Below are 19,273 nucleotides of genomic sequence, written 5' to 3' on the forward strand. Positions count from 1 at the left end.
TTGACTGTTTTGTGGATATTCATTACCCCTGACTACTATTGTAATATAGATATATAAGTGGGATAAAAGGGAATACTGGGAAATATGATTACAGAAAGCTTGTAAGCCTGTCTTCAGTCTATAACTGATTGGATTGTCTAAAAGGGTACTAGAAAGTGCCCAGGGAAATAGGCTTCTTGTAGAGTATGGAACCTTAAGTGGAATCCTGAGAGTCACCCAGAACCTTCAGAGGTGGGACATTCTCAACTGAAAAGACATGCAAACCAACCCAGAATGACTAGAGGAACTGAGGATACTTCTTGAAAGAAAGAACAGAAGAAAGGCGAGGGGTTGGGAAGCAGACTGTTTGGTTGTTACAACATCAAACAAGCTGTTTACCTTGGAGAAATCAAGGTAAGAAAAGTCAGTCTACCTAGGTAAACCCTTATTTAAGACTGAAACCCAAAGGGAACACATGAACAGTCTTGTAGGCTGAGTGGTGACCGCCCTGGTAAACTTGGAGGAAAGGCAGCAATGAAGACACAGGCTGTGTTTGTCCATGTTCTATAGACACCTGATGACCTTGAGATGAGAGAGAGAAGAGGAAGGACTGGTTGGTTTGAACTCCAGGGAGACATTTGAACACCTGAGCCTATGGACACTGACCTAGCCACTTGGGGTTACAGTTAAGAGTGAAGTGACAGAAAGGCAACAATGATGATATGGGCTGAGTTTGGCCATGTCCCATAGACTCCCAATGACCTGGAGATGAGAGAGAAAAGAGAAAGGTCTGGTTGGTCTGAAGTGTGGTGAGACCTAGGGACTCCTGAACCCATGGACAAGGACATAGCCATGAATGGCTAAAGCTGAGAGTGAAGTGTCCAGCTGATATGAAGTGAGGGAAGACACACAAGAATGCCCCAACTTGTAGATAATACTCACTCCACCTAGCCTCAATAGATTGGTGATCAAAACCTGACTAGAGGAAGATTAAAAAAACAATTTTTGATAAAGGAAACAAATGTAAATTGCTACAATTTGATGAACTTGACCTATAATTACGGATGTAGTAGCTCAAAATAACAGCTGAGAGGGAAGGAGTCTTCACATCAAGTATCAATCCTATCCCCTCTGTATACAGGGTTGATAGGGATGGGCAACTTAGACATTGCCTACTTAAAATGGGGGGGGGGGGAGCTATAAAGGCACGAAGTGACTGCCTTACAAGTTTTCAAGAGGGAGTTTAGTTTCAGAGTATACAGAGGAAGGTAGAATCCCCACTGAATAGTTTTCATCTTGTCTAGACAGGTCTGGTGAAAGGAGTGGGGATAAGATTCTTATGATTCAACAATGAATAATTGTTATTTTGACTAATTGTGACTGTCACAACTGTAAAGGTAGAAGTTTTGTAACAAAAAGGGGGTGGGGGGAGTAGTTTATCTTACAGTCCAGAAACAGAGGATCCTAGGACCATCAAGGGAGAAAAGTTTGAGCAGAATATGGGACCCTATCCAGAGAAGCAGTGACACCAAAGATAGAGGCAAAGATGAGGACATGGAGAGATAGAGCAGTTGAGGACTCTAGACTCATGGAAAGAGAAGATTGTGTGCTGGCCTCCAGGAGGCAGGCTTGCAGAATGTGCCCTTTGGTAGTTTAAATGATTGTATATTCCTGAGTGTTTTTATGTACCTCCCCCCAAAATATAGAGGGAATAGAAGCAAATATTTATGAATGATGGTGCACGGAAGAGATTGTAATCATTGCAATGAAACAATGAGTGTAAAGCCTATGTTTTCCCATGTAAACTATCACTCAATTCACAATAAAAACTTTAAATTAAAAATAAAAGTCAAACAACAATAAAAAATAAAAAAATAAAAAAAAAGAGTGAAGTGGCCAGCTGGTCTAAAGTGGGGAGAAGCATGCAAGAATTCCCAAATTTGCAGATAACACCATTGCTGACCAGAACTTGATCAGCTCAAAATTAAAAAGTCTGACACAGAGAGTAAGCATAAGTTGCTACAACTTGATGAACTGGACCTTTGCTTATGGATGAAGTTGCCCAAAATTCCAACCCAAAGGGAAGGTTTCTTCATATCAAGGATCAGGCTTGCCTCTTCAGTACACTGGGTTGGTAAGGATGGGCAACTTACACTTCAGCTATAAAAATTGGGAACCTATAAAGGCACAAAGTGACTAGCTTAAAAGCCTTCATAAGGTTGCTTAGGGTCAGAATGAATGGAGTAAGATAGAATCCACACTGAATAATTTTTCTCTTGTCCAGATGGGTCTGGTGGTGATGGGGATAGGATTTTATTATTTGATTGTGAGTAATTATTATCAGGATGAATGGTGATTATCACAACTGTAAATGTAGAAGAGGTGTAACTAAAATGGGGGAGCAGTTAATATGTCATTTCAGGAACAAAGAACCGTAGGACCATCAAGAGGAAAGATCATGAGAGAAGTGAGGGATCCTAACCAGAAAAGCAGTGACAACACAGATGATGGCAGAGGCTATGGCCTAGAGAGGTAGAGCAGCAGAGGACTAAAGGTCTGTGAACTAAGAAAGGCATTGTGACTTTGGGCAGAAGGCTGGCTTGCAAAATGTGCCCTTTGGACATTTAAACGAATATATATTTTCAATGTAGTATGTGTACATCAAAAGGGGGGGTAGTAGAGGTAAGTACTGTTAGCTGATGGTGCATAGAGGGGATTGTAAGCATTGCAATGATTGTTGTTGTTGTTGTTAAGTGCCGTCGAGTCGGTTCCGACCCATAGCGACCCTGTACAGGGTTTCCGAGGGTGTAAATCTTTACGGGAGTAGAAAGCCTCATCTTTCTCCCGCGGAACGGCTGGTAGTTTCGAACCGCTGACCTTAAGGTTCGCAGCCCGATTCATAACCACTACGCTACCAGAGCAATGATTAGTTGATTGTAAAACTGATGGTCTGCCCTGTAGACCTTCATTAAATTCATAATAAAAGCTTTTAAAAAATGTTTTAGGCTGAGCTGCTAACAATGAATGCATGACTGTCTTCACTTTTTCATCAGAGGTGAATCTTCACCCTCCAAGGACTGCTTGCAGGGGACCAAACAGGTCAAAGTACGATGGAGCAAGATCAGGACTATAGGAAGAATGCTTTAACACTTCAAAACAAAGTTTTTGTAGTGTCAACAGTGTGGGCAGAGGTATACACATATGCATTGTCATGCAAGATCACAATGCCCTTGGATAGCAGTCCTCTGCGTTTCATCTTAAGTTTAGGCATTAGCTATTCAGTGAGCATCTCACTGTAATGAGCACTGTTGAGTGTTGACCCCTTTTCCTCATAGTGTTCCAATACTGGCCCTTGAGAATCCCAGAAAACTGTAAGCATCAATTGTCCATCTAATGGTTGATTTTTAAACTTTTTCTTGGTCAGCATTGAGGATGTTTCCATTCCATACTCTGCTGTTTATGCTCAGTAATGTCTGGTCACCAGTAATGATTTTTATTAAAGAAACTTTTACTTTCTTTTGAGTATAGGTCCAAATTTTATTTGCAGATGTCCAAACGCTTCTGTTTATGCTCTTCCATGAGTTGTTTCAGTACTCATCTCGCACAAACTTTTCGATAAGGATTATGTTATAGGCAGAGCCTTTGCTGATTTGCAAATGATTTGTCACATAAACCACTTTCACTTGTCTATTTGGCAGAATCATTTCATGGGTACACTCAATGTTGTCGTCAGCCGTGTAAGTGGAGAGATGCATATAACCAGAGTTCAGGTACATTTTTATTTAACCTTGTATTTAAAAACAAACCTTAGACACCCTATCATTTCATCTTTAAACACCCCAATATGGGTGTTATCTTTTGCATTTCTGTGTCCCCTATAATGGAAGACCATTTGCATCTGTGTTCCCTATGACTCAGATCACATCAGAAGATTATTTCTGAGCACTACTATTCGATCACTCACAACAACAAAAACTATGTGCCAAACTTTGTCCTTGGCTCTAAAGATTCCTTGAATAAGACACCGTTTCAACTAGGGAAGCACACCAGATACCCCAAGCCACAAGGTTCCTAAAACTAAGAACTGTTAAGGTACCAGGGAATGAGCACAGGGTGTATGTGTCATCCAGGAGTAGGACTTCGAATTGCACTAACTGAATTGACCTGAATCGACTTGTCTCATGGTGACCAGCAAAAGGCACGCTGCAAAGGGCTCAGCTTCTCCAGTTGGAGGCCAGCAGGGAAACCAGTGAGTGCAATTTGCAAGCAACAATGAGGCTTAATCCGTGAGCAAGGTGTTGAGCACCAGGACTGGAGCATGATCCCTGGATTCAGGTACAGGACAGAGGCACGGGGTTTAGAGGCAGGTCCAGCACCTGCTCCCAAGTCTTCTTGCCACTGCTTGTTACCCTGGCTGCCACCAGTTCCCGCAGCAACTACAGTTCTTCCTGATAGACAATCTCCAATCAGGGCACAGAACAGAATGAGGAAACACCTGTTTCCAACAAGAAAAAAAGTTGAGAAGTCCCTGATCAGGTTTCCAGTGGCCTCTCATGGAGCCTGCTCTTGAAAGCCTTGTAAAAGTGTGCCCAAAAAGCCAGTAGAAATCTTTTTTTTTCCCCCAAAAAAACCCATCTCTATTTATAAACTCACCTCCTTCTCCTAAGTTGTAACACCCTTTGTAAAAATGTCTTTTCATTCGTGTAGTTTCCCACTTCTCTCAAATCTCTTTAAACCCCCGTTTTTGTGTCTGTAGAGACTGTCATCACTCCCACTAGAAAATTTTACAACTGCATTTGTCTCTGGAGATTTCATTTCCTCAGCCTTCTGCCGAGCTACAGGTGGGGAGTGGGGGTTAAGGGGACAGCAGAACAAAGAAAACAGTGAGCTTCCATCCTGGGCCAGACACCTCCTCCTCGGCTTCCAACAAACTGGAAAGTAAAGGGGCTCAGAAGTTCATGATTCCTTGAGTCTTGATCTCACACCGTGTGTCAAAGGTTAACTGGAGGAGATGTGGACAGCCTCCATGCAGCAAACAAACAAACAGAACCCCACAGACCAGAACTGAGTGGCCGTGGGCGCCAACAACGTCCACTCATTGGGCTCGGTTATTTCATCAGCAGTTTTAGAAAAAACTGCCAAAAGGAGTTATGCTTCACTGCAATGTGTAGCTTTTTCCTGCCTTTTTTTTTTTTTTTCAAAATAAAAGAGGGAGTGAAACTTGCTCGCTGTCTCCCCCTCCTTCTCCCAAAAAGAGCCAAATGGATGGGGGGGGGGGAGGAAAAAAAACCCACACACCAATCTCCGAGTGGATGCTAGTGAGGTGTGGCTTGTATTTAAATATCCAATATGTCAATGTAAGGGGAGTGGGTATGTATATAAAGTGTCCCTTGCATTTGATAGCTTGAGAAACCCAGCTATATGAGGTCTGGGGAGATGGATACGAAGGGGACGAGACACTGACTGAAAGCAAGGTCAGGAGGAGCACGCTGCCCCCACACTCCCAGCCGCTGAGAAGTTCCTTGGACGCGAACAGACGTTGACTGCAGCTCGGGAGAGAGCGGAGCAAGAGAGCTTGCCAGCGCAGAGGAATTGTCGGCGCTCTCCATTTGGAAAGGCAGTTCGCGCCCCGCCGCCGCGGTTCCATCCGCGAGTCCCCTACACAGCCCACGACGACACCGGCTCCACCATGGCGGAGGTGGGGGCGGTCTTCGCCTCCTTGGACTGGGATCTGCACGGCTTCTCCTCCTCTCTGGTGAACGTGCCCTTAGCTGACTCTCCGAGTTTCCTGAACGAGCGCTTGGGCCAGATTGAGGGGAAGCTGCAGCGCGGCTCGCCTACAGACTTCGCCCACCTGAAAGGGATTTTGAGGCGCCGCCAGCTCTACTGCCGCACAGGCTTCCACCTGGAGATCTTTCCCAACGGCACGGTGCATGGCACCCGCCACGACCACAGCCGCTTCGGTGAGTACTTGGCCTGGAGGGACGGGAGGCTAGTGTTGGTGGGGAGGCAATGACCAGGGCTCTGGCGTGGGGCTGGCGCACTGCCTGAGGCACTGTGCAGTCCTGTACAGTAGGGGCAGAGGAGGTTGCTCGGGGCTCCCAGCAGACGGGACACGACAGCGCGGACTTGAGCCACTTGGCGTTAGGGTGCCCAACACCCTTGGATGCTTTGTAGGGGTGGGAGCAGGGGGCCTTGAGATTTGACCTATCCTTTCCCCACCCTCCCGCCCCAGGGAACTGGGGGGTGGGGGGGTGGCATTCTGAGAACTGGAAGCAGCGTCCCAGATGAAAGCAGGTGGAGCTTGGAGATAGTGTAAATTCTCTCCGGGGGGCGGGGGGGGGGCAGTGGGGCGTAAAAAGCATGGCAGAGTTGTCGCTCATTGCCTTAGCCACGGGATGGGTGGGCGGCCAGCCTGTGTCTGAGTCTCTTGTGGCTGGCGGGGACTGGGAAGTCCTGACATCTATCTACCACAGGTTGCTCTGCCCAGAGTAGAGTCAATTCCAGCAGCACGACCTAAGTAAGCTGGGTACCAGGGATCTAGGAAAGCCTCCAGGATCCACAAGCCCTAGGGCAACTTTTGCCCTGAGCTACTTCTGAATTCCTTGTCTCAGTGGAGAACCTGCACAAATCCTAGTTGATTCTGGTCCCACTCCAACACAGGAAAAAAGTGTCTCCTGGGCCCAGGACAGGAAACGTCCAACCTCTATCCAGGATTGCCTCTGTCCACCGCTGGGCAACTTATTTAAGGGCACACCTGCTTGTCTAACATACGAAGGGACTTCAACAATTTCATGAAATTCCATTAACCTTTAATTCCATTTTCCACAAACTTTTAAAAGCCGCTCAAATACAGAACTAATTGCACAAGTAATATAAACCTTGATCCTATAAATGGAGATCATTAGATTTCTAAGCAAATGTATTCACTCCTCGGTAATTTAGCCATTTTTGTTTTCAATATCCTATTCTCTGCTCTACTAAACTATTACACAGGTGTAGTGAGAGTCTTCTGTCCTTGCCCCCCTCCCAATTTCCTAATACCCTCTACTTCCTCCCAAGGACTCTATAACCTGAGAAGAGCACCTTCCACCCCTAAGCCTGTAAGAGGTTCTGCCTACCCGCAAGCCTTCCCTTTTGTCACTTTCCCATTGTTGTTGTTAAGTGCCCTGGAGTCCATTCTGACTCATAGCAACCCTGTTTAGGGTTTCCAAGAAGCATCTGGTGAGTTCAAATCACGGACCTTGTGATTCACAGTCCAGTGCTTATCCAACATCAGGAGTCCCACTCTCTCCCATACCCGCCCCCCTCCCCAAAAAAACGGTCTATCCTCCTGTTCTCTATGCTTAGCTAGAGCTGCATCTGGTGTGCATAGTAAAAAATGTAGAGACCAGTTGCTGAGCAAAACCAAACATAGCAAACAACTTAGGACAAGAGTTGGCCTTCCTTGCTGGGAACAGACAAGAATCCTAATGAGGTCTATATCATCTTGGGAAAATGCACTCAGAACTGAAATACAGTAGGCTGGAGGTGGGGGGCAACAGAGGGGTGCAGGTGTTTGTATAAACTTACAGCAGGTTCTCAAAAGGGTGATGAAGTGTTGGGGAGTGTTAACTTGGCTCCTTTCCCTTCCATCACTTGTGACTTTGCAGTCTTCTTTTGTTCCTCTTCTAATGAAATGGGATACCCAGCCTGGCCTGAGAGCCTCCCAGAGGCTCCCAGAAATGGCCCAAAGGTAAAAGGGTAGTTCGTTTATATATATATAAATATAAAAAGTCATGAAATAATGGAGAAGTGTGGGGCTGGGGAAGTGAAAGTGGAGAAACTATGAACACAGCTCACAGAGACTAGTGTTTGTCTGGCTGCATGCCTAAACTGAGCCAAATAACCTACAAGGTCAACATAAATCAGTAATAGGCTCTTGGGGTAAGTGGTCTTTAATTACCTCCCTAAAGACACATCTTGCTTTCTTTTCATCTCATAAGCCCGCTAAGGGTGTTAAATTTAAGGCAAAACTAAAGGAAATAAAACAGGCAGGATAAAGGGATGTTTTCAGTGCTGCTTAACTGACATTTTCATTTTTAGTTTTGCAATTTTTAAAAACCACTGCCCTGAACCACCTCTGCATCATCTTTCCCTTTCCTCCTTTCCTGACTTCCTGGAAATTCTGCGTATTTCCTGTAAAGGAAATGATAACTGGTCAAAACTGTCTCTTTGTAACCTCCCCTGCCAACTTCCAAATACATTCTTACTCTTTGTCAGTTTAGCTTTTGGCAAAGAAAGAGGTGACATTTGAGTTTGTTAACGCTCTCTTCCCTCCACATTTGAGTTAATCAGTCAGGGTATTCAATAAATCGAAACTTTAACATTCCATAAGTGCTTTAGCAGTCAGCATTCCAGCAGGGTAAAGTAGGCCAGACTTAAGATATAAAATATTATAGATTTCTGCTTTGGGGGTGGGGATAGTCTCCAAAGGCCATGTAAAGTAAATAGCTATTTGTTGTAATTGGAGAGCAGGGCCCCCAAGGATTACCCTGGAATCCATGTGTTCAGAATGGGCCCAAGAGCAACCCCTACTCCAAATAATAACCTGTTGGCACAGCATATGCTCTCCCCACCCCCGTCTGCAATCAGTAGCCAGGAGTATTTCAAACCCTGCCTGGCTGAAAGTTTACATGAGGTTCACAGAATACTGACATTCCTGAGGGCACTGTGAACTGGCAGAACAGAGATTGGGAGCCAGACTGGAGGAGAGGCCTCTCACCAGGTGGAATACAGCAGGCTCTTGCAGCTGCTTTGGGTTTTGAGTGAGCTGGTTCTTATTTGGCAAGATGCCAAAGCAGCACTGTCTTGGCCCTGAAGGTTTGACAGTATGGCTAAGGCTGCTCAAGAGACTTATGGAACCTGATTAAGTGACAAAATAGCCAGTCATCTCGCTAAATTCTGAAGCCATGGGGCCCAGAACTGAGTTTTAAATGATGCCATGGAGAACAAGGTATAAGAGAAGAGTATAGAAATTCTCAAACCTGAAGTAAGCAGGTAAGGTGAGACAGAGTACAGAAAGGTCCTGGGCCTTGAAAGGATGAAAGTATTAAGGACAAACTTTGCCTACTTAATATTTGCCTCAAGATTTTACTGTTAACACCCTTCTCCAGCTGTAGCTGGGAAAATGTGGAAATGACTTGTTTTCTCTCCCACTTCATGCTGGCTGGGATTCAGGAGAAGGTTTAGGAATATCTGTTCCATCAGCATGTGCCACTGCGTTCCCACAGTTTGAATCCAGCTAATAGAAAAATTGGCAAAAGGAAATGATACCCAAAGACAGCTGGGCAGGGACGATTCCAGCTGTTGGAGACCCCTGTTACCGGACACAACCCAAGTGACTTCCTGTATGATCTTTCCTTTAGCTTCGGGAATAACAGAGAATTGGAGAAAACGTGTGATAACTCAAAAGTCCACACCTCTTGGGTTTCATGGTTTGTTCTCATACCAGGTTTTAGACAGAAAGACCACAAACTTCCCTCTGCTACTTAATGAGCTCAGCATTGGTCAGGGGCATGAGAATGAGCAAACTAAGACTTGAGGCTAGGAAGTAATCTGCTGAATAAAACAAAGAACTCAAGATTCCAGCAAGTTGGTATCCCTCAAAGTTTCGTACACAGAACCAAATCGTAACCTGTTTCCAGTTTTCTTGCCATACTGGACACTCTCCTTTAAACATTGTCCTGTTTTTCCATATCCATATCTTAAGAGAAGTTGCTAGAATTAAGCACAATATTCTCTGTGTTTTCTAACCAAGGTAGAGCAGAGTGGAATAATATTTATGCTAATGACTTTTGTTGTTAAGTGCTGTTGAGTGGATTCCGGCTCATAGCTACCCTGTATAGAATTTCCAAGGAGTGACTGGTGAGTTTGAACCACAGACTTTGTTATTAGCAGTCCATTGCTTATCCTACAGCACTACCCCTCTCTGAATGCAGCCTTATAACATATTAGTTTATATTCCTTTTTAATTTTTTACATTAATTTTCTAAAACAATTTGCCTCCAAATTGTGGCCATTGTATATGCTTTGCTAAGTCACATTTCCCCATTCCAAAGATAGGCAAACTTAAAATATATAACAAAATGCACAGAAACACAAAATAACATTGCACGTTCTCAAGAAAATGCATGGTTGCCTGAAGTGGGGAAGCGTATGGGAGCAGGGAATACAAATAAAATAAATAAATAAAAAGCCTTGTACAGAACAATTATGATAATGGACGATGACCTAAGGAGTACAATTAACTCAACCATCTACATTTGAGGTTCACCTTCCCCACCCCAACCAAAATTCTTGAGGTTTGGACTCCCAAGTGCAGGACTTTACATTTATTCTAAATATTGTTGTTAAGTACCATTGAGTCAGTTCCAACTCATAGGGACACTGTATAGCATTTCCAAGGAGCAACTGGTAGGTTTGAACCACCAGCCATGTAATTAACCATCTAGTGCTTAGCCTGCAGTGCCACATCAGAGCTACATTCAAAATGTAAAAGGAGCTTATTTCATTAAAGTCAGCCCATTTTTTCCATCTTCTTGAATTTTGTTTGGATCTTCTGGAAACAGAATAAGCCGTCCTCCATATCTACTTGTTGTGTTGCTGTTAAGTGCCTTAAAGTTGGTTCTGACTCATAGCAACCCTATATAGGGTTTTCGAGGAGCAGCTGGTGAACTTGAACTGCTGACCTTGCAGTTCAAACCGACCTTACAGTCCAGCACATGACCCCACAGTGCCACACCAGAACACTTATATCTGCTTACAAGTCATTTATTTAAATGTTAAACAGGACAGAACCAAAATCAGAACCTTGAGTGCAATGAAAGATTTTGCTCCATTAGATCAGTATTTGATTAACCCCTTTCTAGTACTAGTTATTGAATCAAAGAGAATAAAACTGGAAGGATGTCATTACTAGATTTAAAAGTCCACACTCTGCATATTCTATATAATGGTAGAATAAAACATTACATTGTTCAAATAGTTCTAAGTGGACTGTCAAACTATGTACTCCTAAAGCTACCATGAGTTTCTGAGTAGTGCAAATGATTAATGTGCTCAGCCACTAATCAAAAGGTTGAAGGTTCAAGTTCAACCAGAAACACCTCAGAAAAAAGGCCTGACAATTTACTTCTGAAAAAAATCACCCATCGAAAACTCCATGGAACACAATTATGCTCTAACACACATGAGTTTGCAGTGACTTGATGGTAAATGGTTAGCTAAGCTGTCATGCCTGAACATCCATAGTCTAGCCTTGAGTCACTGAGTATCCTCAGGAGACATCACACAGATTTTTTGTTTCCACTCTTGTACATTACTTCAAAATTAAACACTTAACTTTTGATCTTTAAAAAAAAAATCAGTTCCATGCCCCATTACATAAACATTAACCTTAAGAATTACTTAAGAAAAAAACTGGAAAACTTCCAGCAAGATGGCAGACGCGGCAGATGCAAGAGAAAAGATACAAGAGAGACCAAATAAAACAGACACAAATGAAAATTCTGTCACCCTGAACTTCAGAAGAAAGGTTAGATAGATGGTTGGAGGGCTTGTTGGGAGAAGAGGGTGAGCAGGGGTTGCGAGAGAAGGATACTGGCCAGACGTACCTCAACAATTTTGTGAGCAGCTTTGGCAGTGGAGGGAGGCCTGGCAAAGCACATTTGCATGGGGGACAGGAAACTTGTGATTTCTTCTTTTTCCCCATGCACCACTGGTGACCAGAGGTATGGCCAGCTCCTACCCTCATCCACCCCTAGCACAGATCCTGTTCTCTGGAAATTCAGAGCAATGTGATTGGGAGCCATGCCATGTGAGTTAGGGGCTAGCTGCACTGCTTTGGTATGTTGGTTTGGTTCCTAGATTCAGGTGGGCTCATCTACAGACCTACAGACCCTGCAGAGCCCCCAGACCAGCATTTAACCAGTCACTCTGCCCCCTGCTTCCCTGTGGTCCTAATAGACACTGAAACCTGCTTCATCAAGGGCTTCCATGAACTACAGCTGGATTGAGTGCCCTGAACATAGATAACACTGAAGCTAATAGGAGCTCCATCTCAGGCCAGGAATTTTGCTGTCACATCCCTTCCACAACCACCTTGTGAGCTCCTTGAATTTCAGGAGCCCACCAGAGACTTCTCCCCTGCAAGTCCAACAACTGCAGTTTCTTTTCACAAATATGACAACCGCATAATTCCCCAGAGACAACAATTTTGTCTCACACTAAAAGACAAAAGAGATAATGACTCAAAGAAATGACCAAGATGCAAAGACAGAAAACATATCTGAGGAGAAAAAAGTTATTGAACTAACTGAAAAAAAAAAATCAAAAGAATGCTATTTTGGTATTTTCAACAGATTGACAAATTGAGGAAAGCAAGGAGAACACTGAAAAAACTTTGGGAGAATTCAGGAAAATGCTACAAGAACAAACATACAAAATAAATGCAAATTTTGAAACAATACAAAACCTGCAATTAGAAATCCAGAAGATTGATACTAACATTTCAGAAATGTATAATACATTGAAAGGATAAAGGATAAGATTTAAAGCAATGGAAACCTGAATTAATGAACTTGAAGATAAATCTCTCAATACTAACATGATAGAAGAAAAATCAGAAAAAAAAAAAGAATGAAAAAAGCCTTAGATTTATGTGGGACACCATGAAGAGGAACAGCTTAAGGGTGATTATAATTCCAGAACAGAAAGAGACATAAAACACAGAGAAAACAGTCAAAAAGTTGTTGGAAGAAAATTTCCCTAGAATCATGAAAGATGAGAAGATAGGCATACAAGAAACTGAATGAATCCCAAAAGAAAATCACAAGACATATCATAATTAAACTTTCCAAAATCACAAGACAAGTAAAGAATCCTGAAAGCAGCTCAGGAAAAAAAAGTTACCTACAAAGGAGAACCAATAAGACTAAGCTTGGATTTCTCAGCAGAAACCATGCAAGCAAGAAGGCCATGGATTATATATACAAAACTATGAAAGGAAAAAAAAAACAAAAAAACTGCCAATCAAGAATCATATACCCAGCAAGGCTGTCCCTCAAATATGACAGTGAAATTAAGGCCTTTCCTGATAAATAGAAATTAAAAGAATTTGTAATGATCACACCAACTTTACAAAAAAGGCTAAATGGTGTTCTTTGGAGTGATAACCAACAACAGCAGACAAGAACCTAAGATTACCATAAATGACAACACCACCCAGAACTCAACCCATACATAGAAGATGTAAAGTAAAACAAACCTATAAGACTGAAGATAGGGACCAGAGATATTAATGTATAATAAAGTCAACTACAAAACAAAAAGAGGGAACAGTGTAGACACAGAACTTCCAAATGGCAACTAAGTCAAGTAGATCTCAAGATAAAACAGACTGTTTTAAGCAGGGAGCAAATAAATTATAGGGTAACCTCAAAGAAAAATAATGCATATGCAAATCAAAATAGAAAAAGAGGAAAATGAGATTTAGTAAACACAACATAATGAAATTAACACAACATAATTAACACAACATAAATGAAAACGAAAATGAAACACACACACACAAAAAAATGAACTCAGCATAGAAAATTATGTAGAACAAAGAATCCAGCAGAAAGAAGAAAAAAAAAAAGAATCCAGCCCAACCCTACAAAAAAATAATAAAAATACACAGAAAAATGACAATTCATATATGCTGATAATTACAATGAATGTAAATAGATTAAATGTACCAGTCAAGAGACAGAGCAGAATGGATTAAAAAAAAACAAACAAAACAAAACAAAAAAAAACCCAGGATCCTTCAATATGCTGTCTGCAAGAAATATCAAAAAGATGGAGACAGCCTGAATGCCCATCAACAGAAAAGTGGTTAAACAAACTTTGGTACATACAAACAATGGAATACCACAAAACGCTGAAGAATAATGATGAATCTATGAAACACATCAAAACTTGTTTGAACCTGGAGGGCATTCATTATGCTGAGTGAAATTATTGTTAAGTGTTGGTGAGTTGGTTCCGACTTATAGCGACCCTGTATAGGGTTTCCAAGGAGCAGCTGATGAGTTAGAACCGCCAACCTTGTGGCTCAAGCCAACCTTATGGTCCAGTGCTTTATCCCACAGTGCCACAACAGGACTCTGAGTAAAATTGGTCATTAATAAAAGTACAAATGTTCTATGAGACCAATGTTGTAAAAAGTTTTGTTTTTTTTTTTTAATGGTTTTCTTAATAAACAATCTATGATGGTTACACGGGTAGGAGAAAGAAGGGGAAATTAGTCACTGGTCAGAGGGTTGTTGTTAAGTGCTATTGAGGCAGTTCTGACCCATAACGACCTTGAATGGGATTTCCAAGCAGTGACTGGTGAGCTTGAACCGCCAATCTGTGGTTCAAACCAACTTTGCAGTCCAGCGCATTAACCCACAGCGCCACACCAGGACTCAGGTTAGAGGTTAGTCACATGTTAACACGGGTCAGGACAGGCAATATACAACAAGAAGGAGATAGAAGAAGAAAGAAGAAGATAGCAGAAAACACAGGGAGGAGTGTTTTTGTTAAAGTGAATAGAGGTAAATACTATTAATTGTTGGAACATGTAATGAAGCAAAGTATATGATTTGTTCAATGTAAAACTGATGATCTGCTCTGTGAACCTTCACTCAAGTCACAATAAAAAGTTGAAAAAAAAAGAGTTGCATTATTTTGATAATGATAACCAGATATAAGCTCATTTTATATCTTTGGGTTCATCTGTGAGTCAATTATACCAAATTTTGGTCTATATGCTGAAAACATGGGTGGATGCAAGAATATCAAAGATAAATCTAATTGATTGATATGTCTGTATTCATATAGTAGATATACTATCTTGGAACATCATTTCAAAGCCTTAAATATCCCCAGCCTTTCTGTTCTGGGTTCTTTTTTCCACTTTAGTAGTTGATTTCTTTTTATTTCTCCTGCTCCTAGGTAAGCCAAAATGTTTTCAGATCCTCAGCCCTAATCTTGTCAGCTACAGCAACATTTCTGAATTTCTTCTCTTTCCCCCTGAAAGTTGCAACATCTCAAATTAGTATCAAGTCCAATACTACCTGCCAATTCATTGCCCTGGATAAACTTAAAACTCACAAGAAAGAAAGGGAGAATGATTGACTTGTCAAGCTGAAAACACTTATTAAGAGAAAGTTCTCACTAAGCCAAGTTTTGCCTCCTGCAAACTTAATGAGTGGTCTCTGTAGTCTTGTTTGAGTCAACTACAGGCAGTTGGAAATAGAATAGTTGGCTTTAAGGACATGGGAGCTGAGAAGATGCAAAATAAGTTCATCCTAGAGGACAAACTAAGTAATGCTGTGTGCTCTAGGGAAAGGTGAGGTGAGTTTGGAAATGATAACAGAAATCTGATATCATTCTTCCATTTAGATAGCTGCCCTCCCTTTTTTTTTTTTTAACATGGTGGTACATCCAATCCTCACTTATCAACTTGGTTAGCTTCAAAAGACCATATTGTTATGTAAAAATCAATGTTATACAAAAATGGAGAATGACCACATCAGATCACAAAATGGAGAATGACTACATCATTGTGTTGTTGTTAAGTGCTGTTGAGTCCATTCAAACTCATAGTAACCCTGTATAGGTTTCCAAGGCTATAAATCTTTGTGGGAGCAGAAAGCCTATCTTTCTCCCACAGAACATCTGGGGACTCAAACTGGTGATCCTGAGGATCCAGTGCCTACCTTACAGAGCCACTATGCCTCCACATCATTATGAGTGCCAAATTGCATCATTACATAACTGCCAAATTGCATCACTAAATAAATAACTGCCAAATTATACCATTACACAACTATTAAACCATTGAGAATCATGGCCCAGCCAAGTTGACATAATTTTAACCACCACAGCCAGCATGTCACCTCATATCTCAGTGTTTGTTACTGCCAGACTTATATCATTAATGTAAAAAATAGAGAGTAGATTTTTTTACTATTGGAGTAAATGCAAAATATTGGATAACAATAGTCAATAAGTGAGAAGTAGATGTATTTGACAGCAATGTATCTTAAAATTATGATGTTTTTATAACCAAAGTCTTCTCATAGTCCCTTCCTCAAAACTGCCTAAGAATATTGAGTAGAAGCAGAGATTGTTTCCTCCCATTTTACATACAGAAAAATGAGGCCCAGGGAGACTGTCTTCTCTTAAGTTCGATTCTTGCTGCAAAAGATGGTTTCATTAAGAAATTCACCAAACACACACAGGCCTAGCCTCTAGTTGGAGAAAAATAACTGTTATCCCATGTCACATGAACAACTTCCTTTTAGCTTGATGTCAGTAATGCAAATCGCATTTCCTTTTTTGCTCAAGGAATCCTGGAGTTTATTAGTCTGGCTGTGGGACTGATCAGCATCCGAGGAGTGGACTCTGGCCTGTACTTAGGAATGAATGAGCGAGGAGAACTATATGGATCAGTAAGTTTAAGTTTTTCTTTTCATTAGAGGCTATTAACTACCAATATTTAGACAATGTAAGGCAAAGGTATAAAAACATTTAATGCTTGAAAGCACTGTAGTGATCTCTAAAGGACTGATATCTTTTAGTCACTCCCTGGCTGCCCAAGGTCATGCTACATTAACACCTTCACTCAATTTTTTTTCCCCAGCAAAACATAAACTTCTGTTATTCACTTGCCTTTGCCTTTTCTATTAGAGGATCAGCTAGTTTTGTGACAGTAGTAAACTCTGTTAGTTCATCAGTAGATAGTCAGTGTTTGAAGCATTAGCCACCCCAAGGAGCACATCTGAATTTTAATGGGTGCCTAGAGGAGTCCTAGTATAGTGGTATAGGATAAGCACTCGACCCACCGAAAGGTCAGTTTGAACTGCCAGCTGCTCTAGTCGGAACCAACTTGACAGCACTTAACAATGACAACAACAGAGGAGTAAAAGAATAACAAATTCAAAAATAAGCAATGGAAGAGCTGACCTTCAGACTGAGGATTCTTAGATTAACAACACAGTCCTGATTTCCAGATTGAATCAAATGAATCCCAAAGGCCAAATGAAACAAGTAAATGAAGAGTAGGGCTTCAGAGTCTAGTGCCTAATGTCCCCAGCTTAGACTAGACTGGATGCAGTACTTTTTTTTTTTTTTAAGGAGGCTAGCCCAGTGCGGGGAAATAGTGAGTAACTTTGCTGACCACAACCATTTCCAAGGATCCCAACTCCTGGCTTTGAGTTTTGAGTCACATAGCATGCTTTCTGGCTGCCTGAAATCAAAACACATTTTTCCCTGACACCTAAGTGATAGGCTTGTCCCCAGCACTTGGTATCGGCAACCCCAACAAGCAGTACAGCAACTGAATCAAGTGTGAGAAGAAAGGACAGAGGCAATAGACCAGGGAGCTGCCAACTTGAAGTAGTCATATTCGAGGAGCTTTTCAAGGAGATCTTTCCTGAGCTAACTGACAAGCTTCAGACCCTTCATTAGGAGAGATCACAGCTCACTTCCCAGGGCGCTCTAGATCCAAGGCCTTTGCCTGTCAGTTGACATGGTTAACTATAATCTCAATGTTAGTCCTAAGTAGGGAAACATCTCATGGGGGCATTGATAGGCCATCTCCTCCAATCCCTTGCCTCCAGGAAGGATCTAACATAGCATATTCTTGTGTGAGTCATAAAACAGGATGACGGAGATACATATAGGAGTGTTTTGAGATCTTTGGAATGAGGATACTAGGAGATAGGGCTGAACTTTTCTAATATCAATGTGCTATTGCTGCTGTTCCTCCACCAACAGGGGGAATTGGGAGAAATAGTCATATAATGGGATTTACTTTATTTTCTCACCTTCACAGAAGAAACTCACACATGAATGTGTTTTCCGGGAACAGTTTGAAGAAAACTGGTACAACACCTATGCCTCCACCTTGTACAAACATTTGGACTCGGAGAGACAGTATTACGTTGCCCTGAATAAAGATGGGTCACCCAGAGAGGGATACAGGACTAAACGACACCAGAAATTCACTCACTTTTTACCTAGGCCAGTAGATCCTTCTAAGTTGCCTTCCATGTCCAGAGATCTCTTCCATTATAGGTAACAGACCCTAGTGTGAAATCTGTGACTCATATACTCTGGAGCCATTGTTGTCTCTGCAGTCATTATACTCCTAGCTTTTAAATCCTTCCTTCCTACCAATTTAGATAACAGAGAAGCACTTACTGTTCAACTCAGCCCAGCTGTTCCCTTGTTGTTCAAAGTGTATATCAAGGTTGGGTTATTTTGGGAAGGGGTATGCAGGGAGGGGGTGGGCTAGAGGGAATCTTGTATATACTTTTTCTTTACTCATGTTCTTTCCCCTGAGATGGCACAAGAAAGAATGAGGCCCCTGTCAAAGACCAGGGTGTCTTACCCCATAATCTACCCAAATACCTCAACAATGGGTAAATGAAAGACCAAGAATTCTGCCACAAATGCTACTTATAGAACTTTGGAAAAGTGTCTTTAAGAAAATCCTTAGGGCTACAGCCCTACTGCAAGTCATCCCGGCATTGGCTCTGCAGATTTCTCATCTGTCCTGACATGTAGTTTTCCTGCCATTGGAAGGGGGAGATGGGTAGGTTTTTAAAATGATATGAAAATATAAGCATGGATACTGTGCATAAGGACAAACTATTTATGAAAGGTATATGCTATTTATTTTATATATTTATTTATTTCAAAATTATTTTATTTTTAATTAGAGATGCTATGGCTGGATTTTCATCAAAAAGAATAAGTCCTACTGAAACAAGATAACATGCATTATTAAAGCTTTTATTGGCAATAAAATTATCTTTATACATTATAACTCATTGTCTAATTCTATTGGTTTGTACATTTTGCAAGATTAGAAGGTTGGTTAGCTTCTTTCTCACCAACTCATTAGAATTTCCTGATGCCTTTTCTAGGCATCTGGGTCCTATCTGAAGTTCTAGTTGTCCTTTCCTTGGTGTGGTACTGTCAGATAAGCACTGGAGTTCTAATCACAGATAAATAGTTCAAACCCACCAGATGCTCTCAAAAACTCTATACAGGGTCACTATGAGTCGGAATTGACTCAACGGCACTTAACAACAAGGGGCCCCATCTGAAGTTCTGGTGGTTCTTTCCAGTTGTATGACTTCAAATTTAGCAGAAAATCAAAGCTTTTACTGAATCCCTTATTTGTGCTTAGTAATTACATATATATATGAACTTT

General features: G+C 41.6%; 1 protein-coding gene across 1 annotated transcript; it reads left to right on the forward strand.

Annotated features, from left to right (window-relative positions):
* Positions 1-5,668: 5,668 nt before the first annotated feature.
* Positions 5,669-18,133, forward strand: FGF16 (fibroblast growth factor 16). Its single transcript, XM_006873735.1, has 3 exons — positions 5,669-5,942; positions 16,399-16,502; positions 17,888-18,133. Exons 1-3 carry the CDS (start codon positions 5,669-5,671, stop codon positions 18,131-18,133), a joined length of 624 nt encoding a protein of 207 aa, XP_006873797.1.
* The last annotated feature ends 1,140 nt before the right edge of the window (positions 18,134-19,273 follow it).

This window comes from Chrysochloris asiatica, unplaced genomic scaffold (genome assembly GCF_000296735.1).
Source record: "Chrysochloris asiatica unplaced genomic scaffold, ChrAsi1.0 scaffold00252, whole genome shotgun sequence".
Lineage (NCBI taxonomy): Eukaryota > Metazoa > Chordata > Mammalia > Afrosoricida > Chrysochloridae > Chrysochloris > Chrysochloris asiatica.